General features: G+C 34.7%; 4 protein-coding genes across 4 annotated transcripts; 2 read left to right on the forward strand and 2 right to left on the reverse strand.

Annotated features, from left to right (window-relative positions):
• Positions 1–62: 62 nt before the first annotated feature.
• On the reverse strand, positions 63–2,891 carry PKNH_1217200 (conserved Plasmodium protein, unknown function; the record flags this gene model as incomplete). Its single annotated transcript, XM_002260187.1, has 2 exons — positions 63–477; positions 802–2,891. The coding sequence occupies 2 exons, from the start codon at positions 2,889–2,891 to the stop codon at positions 63–65; spliced, it is 2,505 nt and encodes an 834-aa protein (XP_002260223.1).
• Positions 2,892–4,245: 1,354 nt separating this feature from the next.
• PKNH_1217300 (zinc finger protein, putative) lies at positions 4,246–5,660 on the forward strand (the record flags this gene model as incomplete). Its single annotated transcript, XM_002260188.1, has 2 exons — positions 4,246–4,297; positions 4,654–5,660. 2 exons carry the CDS (start codon positions 4,246–4,248, stop codon positions 5,658–5,660), a joined length of 1,059 nt encoding a protein of 352 aa, XP_002260224.1.
• A 282-nt stretch (positions 5,661–5,942) lies between these two features.
• Positions 5,943–8,408, reverse strand: PKNH_1217400 (conserved Plasmodium protein, unknown function; the record flags this gene model as incomplete). The annotated part of the gene is made up of 1 exon (XM_002260189.1): positions 5,943–8,408. The coding sequence occupies one exon, from the start codon at positions 8,406–8,408 to the stop codon at positions 5,943–5,945; it is 2,466 nt and encodes an 821-aa protein (XP_002260225.1).
• Positions 8,409–9,627: 1,219 nt separating this feature from the next.
• On the forward strand, positions 9,628–11,619 carry PKNH_1217500 (YL1 nuclear protein, putative; the record flags this gene model as incomplete). Its single annotated transcript, XM_002260190.1, has 1 exon — positions 9,628–11,619. The coding sequence occupies one exon, from the start codon at positions 9,628–9,630 to the stop codon at positions 11,617–11,619; it is 1,992 nt and encodes a 663-aa protein (XP_002260226.1).
• Between the last annotated feature and the right edge of the window lie 2,028 nt (positions 11,620–13,647).

A 13,647-nucleotide genomic window follows, 5' to 3' on the forward strand; every position in this document is an offset into this window, starting at 1 on the left:
CATGCGAAACGTAGGAATTTACAACATATACATGTGAGAGGCTCCCTTTTATGCACACTTGGTTAAACGCCCGTAAATGATACAGCCCTGGTAAGCCTCAAAAAGGTATGCAAATTATGCACCATTGGGCTTAATTCAAACAAGTTTTTGTAATCATTTGCGGATAATGTTTCGGCATCGTCTACCTGTAAGGAATTTTTTTTTAAGTTATCCTCATCCTTTATTACCACTTCATTCATTTTTTCAATGCTGTTACGTGAAAAAATGTTAGTTAAAAAATTTTGAAAATTCACTACATCATTTTTTTCATCGTCATTATTCTCTTGTTTTGTCGTATCCCCCAACTTTGTCTTTTCTTTCTTATTATTTAAATTGATAAATTCGCACAGCTCAAATAGGCAATACAGGATGGATTTATGTCTCGTCAAATTTTTGATGAACTTTTTTTCGCTTTCTTCCGTTTCGATTTTGGCAATTCTAGGAGGGAGGAACAAAAAGGGCAAAGAGGAAAAAAAAAAAAAATGAAGATGAAGATGAATAAATTAGTAATGGACATGATGAATGGGGGGAATATCACACGGCCCTCTGAAGCACAGCCTTCGTGTTGGGAAAGAACTAAGCGGGATGAATTAACTACACTTTGATGGACCCTAAATTTTGACATGCCATATCATCATTTGTGAACGTTTAATGTGGTGGATTTTACATCCTTATCATTTTAATACGTATAATGGGGACCCTTTTTTTCATCCCAGTATGGCCATCCTTTCTCTCCTCCCCGAGAAGGTTATGTATTCTTACCTGCAAAAATTTTCCTCATACTCCACATTTAGCGAATCGGTCAGTGGTCCCTTCACGCTAACCATCATTTTCGATTTTGTCCCGTTAGCCAGGCTTACATCCCCGGAATAAAAGGCCATAAATCGAAAGCACAATAAAATATCGTTTATTAAAAGTTCCTCTGTTTGGTCTTCCGCCATATGATACCTCTCCTTTTCAAGCATCTTCTCTACTTCTACATTTGTAACTAAGAGGTTAATTCCCTTTTTCTTCAATAAAAATAGTAAGGTGTATACGTCTAGTGTGCAGTTGTATAAGTCCTTGAGAACGTCTATTCCGTTGTCTTGTAGTTCCATACCATATTCATCAATGTGGAAAATAAAGCTCTTACCATTTCGGTTCCTTATCATTGCAACAACTTTATTTTCACAATATTTGATTTCCCACTGGATATATGGGAAATTACTTATGCTATTCAGATTGATATAATAGTTGCTAATTCGGTTGCTATAAATTCTTACATATGTTTTATTATTTAGTGCAATTTTCTCACTTTGTACTTTAACTATATTTATTTCATCATATGGCTTTTTTGTTTTTGAGCATTCCTGTAAGGTATTTTCTCTTTTCTCCTTACTCATATCGCAGGCCTTAACATGTTTCTCATTTTGTATATTTATACGAATGTTCTCTTTTGCACAATTTACCTCTTCGGTGCATTTGGGAGTAGAATCCTCTGTGGTGATATTCTCCTTATTGTGCATATGTTGGAAATCCAAATTGTCAGTTCTTTCCTCCTCCGTTTCATTTTGTCTTTTTTCTACCTCTGCCCCTTCTCCGTTTGGCATTTCAGCATGCGTACCATGCAGGTGTGATCCTTCACCCAAATGATGCAAATTATCCACAGGGAAAAAATTTGCACAGCTCACCTTTTTATTAGTATCTATGTAGAATATTTCCAACTCCTCATCAGTGTAAATATAGGTGGGAAGTTCAATTTCGTATATGTATGAAAAGGCATTTTGTTGTTCCTCCATGGGAAAGGTATTAGCTACATCAGAAAGCGGGACATAGGGAGACGAGTTGCTATAATCGCCACAGGCATGGTTAGTAGAAGACGCCATTTTGTCCATTCCAAAAGATGCAGATACAGACGGATTGGATAAAATGTGAATTTTAAATAAATCGAGAAATATAAAATCATCCATATATTCGTATGATTTATTTTTTACTACCAACGTGAGGAAGTATCGTTTGTCTACATGATTAGGAGAAATTATGCTCATCGTCATGTTGGAAAACTCTATTTTGTTTTCATTTTTTATTCCATTTATTATCTTCGTTTCAGAAAAGAAAAAGGCATTTTTCTTGTTTCCATTTTCTGCCTTGTTTAGCAAAATAAATTTGTTCAGTATGATTTTATTTGTGTGCTTGATGTACTTTTCAAAAAGGTATGTTTTTAGCTTGAATAAAATTTTAAAATTTTCAACGCAGTAATGGCGAACCTTTGGAATTACCATAAAATAGTCGGTTAGCAAAATGAAAAAAAATAAATAAGTCGACTGCATCATTTCACAACAGTTCTCAAAATCATGTAACGCATGCTCTTTGAAAAATTCTTTCAAAAAATGGAAAATTGTATTCAAGCATTTGTTATTCGTTACATTGTAAAAGTACATGCAGCTGTTCTCATAATACATGTTTGTTGTTTTATTGGACAATGATTTATCTTTTATAGACAAGGGGAAGAACACCCCATATATGCACTGGTGTATATTCATATCAATATAAAACAAGGGCGTTTTTTTATCTGCGTCATAGTATTTGTTTAACAAATTGTTGACCATTTCTTCCTTTTCTTGCTCCATGTAGGAGATGATTTTACGAACCAACTTATCATCATTTTCGTTATAGGTGTTTATCTTTACGTTGTCCACCAATTCCTTCTTTTCGGTTATTTCTACTTTATCTTCATTTTCAATTTTATCCTTTGGAATTTTTTTTTTTTTTTTTTTTTTTTTCGTCTTTTCATTTTCATTACCTGCGTTTTTCAAATTACTCCTTTCCTTCCCCACAACAGGCTTCCTAACACTATCGTTTTTTTTTTTCATTTTTTTGGGGCCCTACTAAATAGCCCTCTTTCTCTGCACTGTAGCTTTTGAAAGGGAAATATGGTAAAGAAGTTACTAATATTTTGACCGTCGTTTTTTTTTTTTTTTTTTTTTACAATATTAAGGAAAAAGTTGATAAATGGATTTTAAAAAAAAATGCGTAGCGGATTGTGTAATATCATTGCGTGACACAGACAAGGCTGACTGAAAGGAATGGGAGAGATATTCTCCTTTGAGTTACGTATACCCCAATAGTTTCCTATTAGCCTCCATTCGGCTGCAATTTTTCTATTTTTTTACATGTTGATTTGTCTTAATCGCTCACATGGATGTGATGCGATGAAATGGTAACGCGGTGAAATTCCCAAGGGTTCAACTTAAAGGGGCCCCTTCTCATCCCACAGTATCCCCCACAATGCGGGGCATTCAAAATGAGACATGCCATTTTTTAAAAATTGATTTTGCGAAACGTCTTGCAGTATCCCACATGACTCTCTCTTCCGCGAAAAAAATAGCAATATGATATTATTTACATCATCCATTTTGTACAAGAATATTATCCCAAAAATGAACTAAAAGGAAAATACGTTTTGGTAGTTTTCATTTTTCCTTTGTGCTGTGCAAAGACCCTTTGGTTGATTAATTTCACGTGGAGAATGGGAAATTGAAACGCACGAAAATTTCCATTACATTTTTTGCGAAAGCGCAAGTTAATTTCCTCATGTATGGGTACGGCAAAACAATTTATAGGTGGCGTATTTCCCAACGTGGCAAAATCAAAGTATACTGCAAAGATTTTTTTTTTTTTCCCCTGGAGAAGTTCATCAGCGCGCCGATTGTGGCGATGCGGCGATTGCTTTGCTTCATCATTGAAAAGAAATATCTAAAAAAAATGGCACAACATGGCGATTATCCAAAGTTACATGGCAAGATTAATTTTGCCTACAGGGAATGGTGTTGCCCAACGCAGTCAGCCGCAACTTTCGATTTTTGCCACTAAAAATTCCTCGGAAAAAGTTCACGCATTCGCATATATGTTACAGTGCGCATATGGCAAAAAAGGCAGGAAGCGGAAATGGCTATTTTTTTGCCAAATTAAAAAAAAAATAAATAAATAATAATAATTTACAAAAATAGGTAGCAATTTTTCCCGGTGTTTCCCTATGCCCCAGAGGAATTAACAAACGATGAATAGCCGCCGGAATAATTAAATGCAGAGTATTTTTTTCAAAACAAAATTATTTACATTTTTAAAGAAAAAAATTCAAACCCATGATTTGCGATAAATAGAGGAATGTCATCCTTTGCTATTATTTCTCCATACTTTCCAAAAAAGAGCAAAAGATAGATTAAAATGGAAAGAATAGAGGACCAGGATGTTATGGAAAAAATAGCCAACATAACAGGTAAGCTGGTTTTACAAGATTTAACATTCTGCCATGCCGTCAGTGCTTCAGTAGCTGTTACATAGAGAGGGGGGTTACCGGACAAGTATATTCTGCGTTACTTTTATGTCCATTTCCTTTCCTCGTTCACCCGCGTCCGTATGAGCACTGAGTTGACAGTTTATATTTTTGCCATGGGAAGAAAATATTATCATTTTATTGGTCCGCTGGGGTGAATGACGCCTAAAACGATAATGACATGTTGCTATGTTATAAATTGGATGAGAGTTTATATTAGATTAATTAACCCTCCCCCCCTTTTGTGCTACCATTTCGCGTGTTAACCTCTGCCCCATTTCTTGTTCCCTTTCCCCTAGGAGACGTAGTAATCAAAAATGCACCCTCCGTGAAGAAGAGTGATGATAAAAAGAAGAAAAAGAAAAAGAGAAAAAATTCACCAACGCAGGAGAAGAAGCAAAACAACGGAGTGAATACCAAAAAGGCAAAAAATAAAACAGACCTGTTTAATGATTTTAAAATTCAACAGAAGAAGGAAATATGTAAATTTTTTTTTAGGAAGGGAAAATGTATCCACAATGAAAATTGTACCTACTCACATGACGTGACACCCATATATAAAATTTCAAAACTGTGTAAATTTCTAGTGAAAGGAACATGTGAAAAAGAAAATTGTATTTTTTCCCATGATTATAAACTCTTCTTCTGTCGAAATAATGTCATCTATAATTCTTGTTGCAACCCAATGTGCAAATTCAAGCACGTTAAAATAGATAGCTCAATTAATAACGCTGATCAGTACAATATAGAGGTGGATAATATCCTTAGCAAAGATGACAAAATTAGGTTTCTCTATAATAATAAATATTATTTAATGGAGCTATTAATTAATAAGTACCATAATTTTGATAACTTTCAGCAGAAGGATATAGAGGGTTTGTCCAAAAAAGAAAACTACCCTTGGTTCATCAATGGAATTATTGATATCATTAAATTAGATTATAAACTTAGTAAAGTAGACATTTTTTTAAAATTAGTAGAGCAGTATAAACAGAAGGTTCCTCATACAAATGGTTCAGGGCCTAGTGGTATTGAAAATGTCCAGGCACACGACAATAAAGATATTTGCAGAGACACCTCTATTAGTGCTGATTATACAAAATTGGCAGAAGAGAATGTAGAGGGTAGCAATGCAGATGGAGAAAAGGGTACACCTTTGAAGAGTGACAAATCTTCCACAACGAAAGATAACAACGTCAATGGGAACAATGGTGAGGAGAATTTTAGTGACTATAAATTTTATTCAAGTGACGAGGAAGAAGATTACACGAAATACTTAAATAAGTACTTCGACATGGATGGGTAGCCCACGGGACACTTGCACCATCTTCACCTTTTTCGCGCTTCTCCTTTACTCACCCAAGGGGTAGTAATTTGAAGTACAGTTAAAATAATATATATATATATATGTACACCTATGTGTATATATATATATTTTTTTTTTCAAGTTAACTGTTTGTCATTACGAACATTCGCGTTCTGTATGTTCACTTCGAATGCGCCCTGCTGTAAGCACAGGTAAGCATGCATATGTATTTACATATATGTAACATAAACGGGTGATGCGAAAAAACAGCCCTGCCATTTATTAGATAAACTTTGTTTTTGTATATGTATAATTGTTTAAGAGTTTCTCCCCCTCAATTAAATTATTATACGTAAGTAATGTAAAAACTAACTTATGAAAATTAATTTTTCTCAAATTCAAGTTAATGAATGAAAAGACAAAAAAATCGTCCAATAGATCCACGTCAAGATTGCCGTATGTCTTCTTGAGTATACTTTTGAGAAATGCCATGTCGGATTTTTTTTGCACACCAATTATTTTCAGCCTCAGCAATTTTTTGTAAATGTTGACAATGGCTTCCTCTCCTGCTCGGGCGCACGTACGCTGGCCACCATTACTGCTTCGGTCTCTTTGATTATCCCGATCACCTCCGCCCCTTCCCTCATTTATGTTGTTACTGTGTGTGCCTCGCCCTTTAAACGTTTTCAGTTCGTACAGCATAGCGGACATGAGCGCTATGTAAACTCCCTCATCGGTTAATGAAGCAGTGCGCTTGGTATTGTCGTCCTTCCCTATGGCGGAGGCCACTTTCTCGGCCCCATCAAGGGAACGATAGTTACGACTCTCAATAAGCAGTAATGTATTCATCAACTTTATCACATTTTTGGCCTTACACATCATGAAGGTTAAAAAATCAAAGCTCCTTATTTTTGCATAGAGAAAATCAAAAACTAATGATTCGTAATTGAGGATGGCGTAACTGTTTAAAATATTTATTGTAGTTATACAAGAGAACCCATGGAACTTTTCCTTTACAATTTCGCTCAATAGTGTGAACATATTTTTTTCTCTAATCCTATGCTTTGCAAATGTATAAATAATATTCTCCAAATGGGAGGGTGTGACGTTATATATATTTAAGTAACTTTTTGTGCCAGCGTTTCCACATTTGCTATTCGAGAGAATTTCTCTGTTTAGCTTTTTTAAGAGAAGCGTATTTTCCTTTTTTAAGGAATAGTTATTGCATGCGCTTAAAATGTACGCTATGTTTTTGTTTGAAATATTTTTCATCATATAAATCCGTTTGTACATTTCTGTGTAGAATGATAACACTTCCTTATCATCCCATTCGGTATCGAACATGTTGGAGCAGAGAATAAATAATCTGACCACCCCATCGTCGTGTAGGTGTTTTATTAAAATTTTTAATAAATGGATAAATGCCTTAGAAAAGATCGCGTAATCGAAATTCTTATAGTTCTTCAGTTCATCATGCACTTCTTCATCACTGGGTAAGGTTAATTTGTTTGTCCCTATTATCTCATTATGCGGCGCATTTACACACACATGGGGATAATTGAAGGAACTAATATTTGATGTAGGGAAATTACGCAAGTCTTCATTTATGCAGTGTGTGGGAGAGTTCATATTTTCGTCCCCCTCTGAATGTTCTGATACTTTTCTGATGTGCCTCTTCTTATGAAAAAAAAAACTCTCTGCATCGTCTACATCCGTTATTTCCTCTAATTTGTCGCCAAATAAGTTTAAGTTTTTCACAAAGTTGTTATCATTTGGGGAATCGAATTTTTCTTTATCATTATTATCTTCATAGTAATTGCTGGTCATATATTCGTAGAACAATTTATGATGGTCTACATTTGGAAAATAATTCGACTCCTCTTTGCGAATGCTCCCTTTTCCCTTCTCAGGGGTGAAGGGGAAAATGTGTTCCAAATGTAAAATACCTTCCCCTTTTAATGTCTTAAAAAATTTAATTTGATTAAAAATCTTAACTAATTGCAAAATTTTAAAAAGAAAAGTTTGATCATACTTATTTTTATTTATTGTTAAACATTTGGCAGATGGAATATTTTGCAAGTATGTCTTAAATGCCTTTTTAAAATATTCGCCACAGTTTATTTCACCATGATGTGAAAAAAAATTATTTAAAATAACGTTCAGCTGTATAAATATTTTTACAAAGTGTGCAAAAAAATCCTTCTTTCCAGAAAATTCTCTTTTCTTTTTATATATCTTGAATTTGTTGTTCGCATAAATTAGCAACGAATCTATATCAAACATGTGAACATATTGATCGTAATGTTTCACGCTATTTATGTTGGTGATTTTTTGTTTTTTTTTTCTATTTTCTAGGGATGCTTTTTTTATTTTCTCAAGGTAAACATTAAATAAGTTGTATTTTTTTAAGCTTTCCCTGATTCGTTTTTCAGTCACTTGTTCGCACACATCATTGCGGCTATAGAGTTTTGTTTGTTGTTTTGTCTTTTCAGATAAGCTTATATTTACACTTTGTAACGCGGTGTCCTTTATATCTCTTTCGTGCTCTGCACATGACGTTCCTTCTTCTTTTTCCTTTCCTCTCGATGCGCTTTGTTGGTGACGCGCAATACAGTAGTTTCTCTTCCCATTTTTACGAAGCGAAGTGCTAAGGTTGTATTCCTCTGTGGCTCCTTTGCCTCTACATAGACGGGCTATTACTAATTCTACGTAGGTCCTTCCACATCTTTGCACATTTGCAATTCTCATAATGTACACATGTGCGGGGAGGGGTGCAGGTAAATAGGCATACGTAGTATACCTCTGATGTGATAATAATGTACATATGTATTTTTTTTCTTCCTTTCCTATGTGTAGGACGAACAGTTATATGTTAATGTAGGATCTCACCCGAAAGGGGTATGAAAACCCATACGGATAAAACAAATGTCCTCGTTTTTTTTTTTTTTTTTTTTTTTTTTTTTTCATTCTTCGCTGAACCATACTTTTTTCTTTTCCCACACTCACAGGTATATTCTCCTAATTTTATTAACTTGCGACTTTTGCATAATTGGAAAATTGTTTTTCCTTTTTACGCTTTGTTGCCCCCCTGGTATAATACTTCTCTTTGCAACGTTGTTCCCATTTCTCTTTTGCGTGCTACGCTTGTTTTCAGTTCACTGTTTTTATTGGCTGACCTTCGTGTAGTATGACAGGATAATGGAAGGAGGGAAAACACAGCAGGCGTACATTCAAAAGGGAAGTGCAGAAAACATAAGAAAAAAATAAACAAAGGGAAGAGAGAAAATGAAGCTATTTTTTTGAAAAATAAGCTGACCAACGAGCGCACAAAAAACGACAAACACACACCAGGCCCGCAACAGGATATTTCAAAAGGGTACCCGAAATAATAAAACATAATTGACAGTATATATATATATATATATAAAAAAAAAAAAGAAACCGAGGAAAAAATCCCAATATAAAGCTATTTTATTGTTCTTTCTGAGCAATAGGGAAAAGAAAAAATATATATTTCTTCAAGAGAGAGAGAAAAAAAAAAAGCTATACAATGAGAATAATTATAAACTAATCCACACTTGCACAATTCTTCCATAGCTTAAAGCGAAATGACATTTGTTCCCATATGTACTTGTGCCATATAGTAGGGAATATAAAAATGAACAGTAGGTTAAACTATTATATGATTAAGGTGAAGGAGAAACATACGCATAATAAGAGGTACGGTACCCAGGAATGAATCAATTAAGGGGTAAAAGAAATGGCATACAAAATTTTAGCAAAAAAGAAAAGGGCCATTTCTTTTAAATTACACAAATTTGTTTAGAGGCATGGTAATAGGAAACAAAATACTTTATGAATTAAGGAATGTTTCTAGCCCCTCAGAGGGAGAAAAAAAAGAGAAAAGAAAGAGAAAAAAAAGAAGAAAAAAAAATTACAGTGATAAATTAAATATACACACTGACAAATGAGGACAAAAAAATCTGATGGAAGTAAGAGAAAAAAAAAAGGAGAAGATGCAGGAAGCGGATCGGACGAAAGTTTCATCGACAGTGTGGAGGAGGAAGAGTTGGCGGAAGCAGAAGGTGAAGAAGACGTGGTAGATGCGGAAGAGGAAGAAGAAGAAGAAGAAGAAGACGAACAGGAGGAAGACGGTGAAGAAGAGGAAGGGGAAGACGAAGATGATGATGAGGAGGAGGACGAAGATTACGAACTGAAAAATTTCGGCATAGCACTTGAAATGCCTAAGCGAAGGAATAGAGGAAAAAACCTGAAAAAACTAATTGGGGAAGACTTAGAAAAAGATGAAAAATTCTGGAATGATAGCATTTGGGAGGAAGAAGAAGTAGACGAGGAGTATGTAAATTCGGAAGGGGAAGAAGAATACATAGATATAACTGATTCCGATTTTGATGATGATGAGGATGAGGTGGAAGATGATGACGAAGAAGAAGTGGAGAGAAATGAAAAGGAACTAGATGATGAAGAGGTAAAACGAAAGAAGAAAAAAATGTTTTCGTATTTAGAAAAATTAAAAAAACAAACTCATAATAATGCATTAAGGCAGAAGCTAATGATGAAGGCGAAGCATTACGGGAGCAAAGCGCGTGGTGGGAAACATGGAACTGCTCTCCACGGTGTGGAACACAAATCGGGAAAGAAAAAAAAGGGAGAGGGCGAGGCAGAAGCGGAAGAAGCGCTAGAAATACAAGGGACCGTAAAGAAACGGAAAAAAGTTGATACTCCCTCCATGGTGTTGAATAGATCTACTAGAGATACAACAAGACAAAAGACGGAGCAAATACAGAAGCTCTCCGAATTGAGAAGAATTAAAAGGGAAAATCGTTTTAAAAAAATGTACGAAAATAAAAAAAATAAAAAAAGTACGCAAAGAGAAATGACAAGGGAAGAACGATTAGAGGAAGCAAAAATAACTGAGCAGTACAATTTGCAATCCCTTTTACAGTTACAGGCCTGGGAAGAAGAGAAAAAAAAATATATTGAAAATAAGAGAATTATTTATCATAGACCAAAAAATGTTTTTATTAGTTATTCCTATTCGAAGGATAAAACATTTCCATCGAGCGAAAATTTGAAATATGAGCTCGATTCATATTATGTGCAAAATCCAGCACAAATGATCAATGGTAGTTCTATTGGAGGTCTCCTAGCCCCCCCCGATAGTAACACAAACATGACGCAAAATTATGTAAACTGCGACAATGATGTTGTAGAAAGTAATGTTCATTTGGACCAAGCGGATTCAGCGTCCACCGTAAGAGGCCCAATTGATAAGGAGGAAAACAGCGCACCGAATGAAGAAGATGTACCCAATGATGTGAGCGATGAAAGCATAAAAAGAAAAAAAAGTGAAGAGGATCGGGTGTCAAAAGAAAGCGAAGATCATAATGATGCGGATAGCAAAACAAAATTGGGAAAATTCGAACCAATGCAGCCGATCCAGTTGCACAATTTGGAAGACCTGGATAATCTGGATCAGTGCGAAGATTTACACATAGAATATTTAAACGAAAATGATGAAATAAATTTTGGAACGCACACAAAGGATAATAGCAAAACGGTAAATGACAGTGTTACAACGGTGAAGAAAAAGAGACTAAGAGTTAAAACACACATGGAGGAGAAACAAATATATATTGTCACCGATTCGAATGAGCTGAATATGTATAGCAATTATAGCAACTGTAAGGAATATTTGGAAGGAGTGAGAAATAAAAATAATTTATGTGCCATCACCAATTTAGAGGGCAAATATTTTGACCCCCTAACAAAAAAATATTATAATAACGCAGAAGCGTTTAAATTGCTACGATTTTATCATCACCAAAAGACGTATGACCATGTCAACGAACAAATATCTATGATGGTTGAACTTTTTACGAACAAGTTAACAGAAATAGAGGAAAATACAAAAAATGGCTTGTTTGATAATATTTAGGGGTGATGGGAACGCGCACATATGTCAGATTAGTGCGTACACTATGTTCAACCCCATCGTGCCATGTGTGCACCTTACCTATGCATGGCATTTTTCTAACTGTTCGCGCGAATCGCTAGGTTGTAGGTATTCTCCACCAGAAAAGAAAAAGACGCATTGTATGATAAATATGTGGTAATATGCGTCTCACCTTAATTTTTATGTTAATCGATTCGTCTTCTCGATTTTATTTTCCTGCTATAATTTGTCTTTTTTTTTTTTGCCCCATTTCTTTTTGTTTTTTTTTTTTTGTTTTTTTGTTTCTTTATACATTGATCAGTGGAAGGGGCGACCCCCTCCCACATGCCCGTGGGGGAGTGACAGGCATGGTAGTCTCACATTTGCATCAAAATGATGTTAACACATATGTACATATACAGCATACCTTTCCCCCACCTGTCCGCTAGTTCCCTCCTATCAACTTTAATTAGTTAATTTCTTTTTTTGTGTATAGTGAAATTCCTTGCCGTGCCTAACTATACACGGCATGGACAAGCTAAAAATTCAAAGAAATCTGCACACCTATAAATAACAAAAATTGAAAAAAGCAAATTAAGTATTACGGAGAATTGGAGAACACAATAAGTTGACCCCCGTCGTACTTCCCAATTTTCGATTCCTTCCAATGTTATGTTGAGAAGCTGGAGGTAAAGGATGTTGGTGTGACGAAATGATCAAGGAAAAATTAAAAAAAAAAAAAAAAATCCTGAAAATGTGAAAAAAGGGAAAAATATGGAATATGCATTTTTTCGTGACGGACTTTTTGTAAAGGTGAATGCACGGAAAGAGGTGTCCGCTGGGTTAGCCATTTATCTGGTCCTACATTTGAAGAAAAACGCGCGGAAAGCAAATCAGCACGTTACCATACTGTAATTACTATGTCGCGTGGCGGCCCAGGAAAAACTTAATTGGGCCCTTAAAAAAATGGAGAAAATTTTATCAACCGGAACAGACGAGTGTATAACAATATAAGAAAGAACATGCTGCATCGAAAGTCTGAACAAATATGATAAGACAAAAAAATGCCACCCTGCTCATTTTTGTAAAATTGTTAAGATCGCGCAGTGGCGCATTAATGGTTGCTATTAGGAAAACTGCTACATGCTTATTTTTTTGTATAAAAAAGGAATTATGTGTTATTTATTATTTACCTTACATTTCTCTGATTTTTTTTTTTTTTTTTTTTTTTTTTTTTTTTCCATTGGCTATACAACTTGTCATTGTGCACCTGCTTGCCTACATCTCCTTTTGTCTGGAAGTGTGCGATCTGTTAAAAATAACAGGGCATATTTTTTACGTACAAATGGGTATCATATTTTTATTTGTTGCGATTTTTTGTTTTTCCTATTTTGCAACATTGTGTTGCAATGCTAAATGAAATTATAAATTAATAGTGTAATACGATGCGAATGGCTAAATTTTATTGCTGCTGAAAAAAAAAAAATTGCGCTTTTGTCTGCGATTGCACTGCCTCCCAAATAGTTTTACAGACTGCTATTGCTACCCAATGGGAATAATTAAGATTTAGAAATTCCCCTTCGAATAGAAAAAAAAAAAGTTTGTGATGCGATAAATAATGATATGTTATCTATGTGTACGCATATATATAGCAGGTAATTTCCAAAAGGTAATCCAATTTTACCTTTTTTTTCTTTTTTTTTTTTTTTTTTTTTACACATTTTTCACACCTTCCCCCTAGGGATAAAAAAATTCGAATATGTACAAAACAAAGACAGTTGGAAAAAATAGAAACATGCATAATAGATAAAAAAAAAAAAAATTTGTGCCAAATTGGGAAAAAGTGTGTCATACTATAAATGCAAATTATTCATAACTGCAGCAAAATAGACGAATGCCATTTGCGTCATGTCGGAAATGTAAATAACGAGAGGATGTTTCACTACTGTGGCCACGTGGATTTTAAAAGACAGAATTGATCCTTCCACTGATGCAACCACGTTATTAATTCGTAGCATCATTTTACTGAAT

This window comes from Plasmodium knowlesi (genome assembly GCF_000006355.2).
Source record: "Plasmodium knowlesi strain H genome assembly, chromosome: 12".
Lineage (NCBI taxonomy): Eukaryota > Apicomplexa > Aconoidasida > Haemosporida > Plasmodiidae > Plasmodium > Plasmodium knowlesi.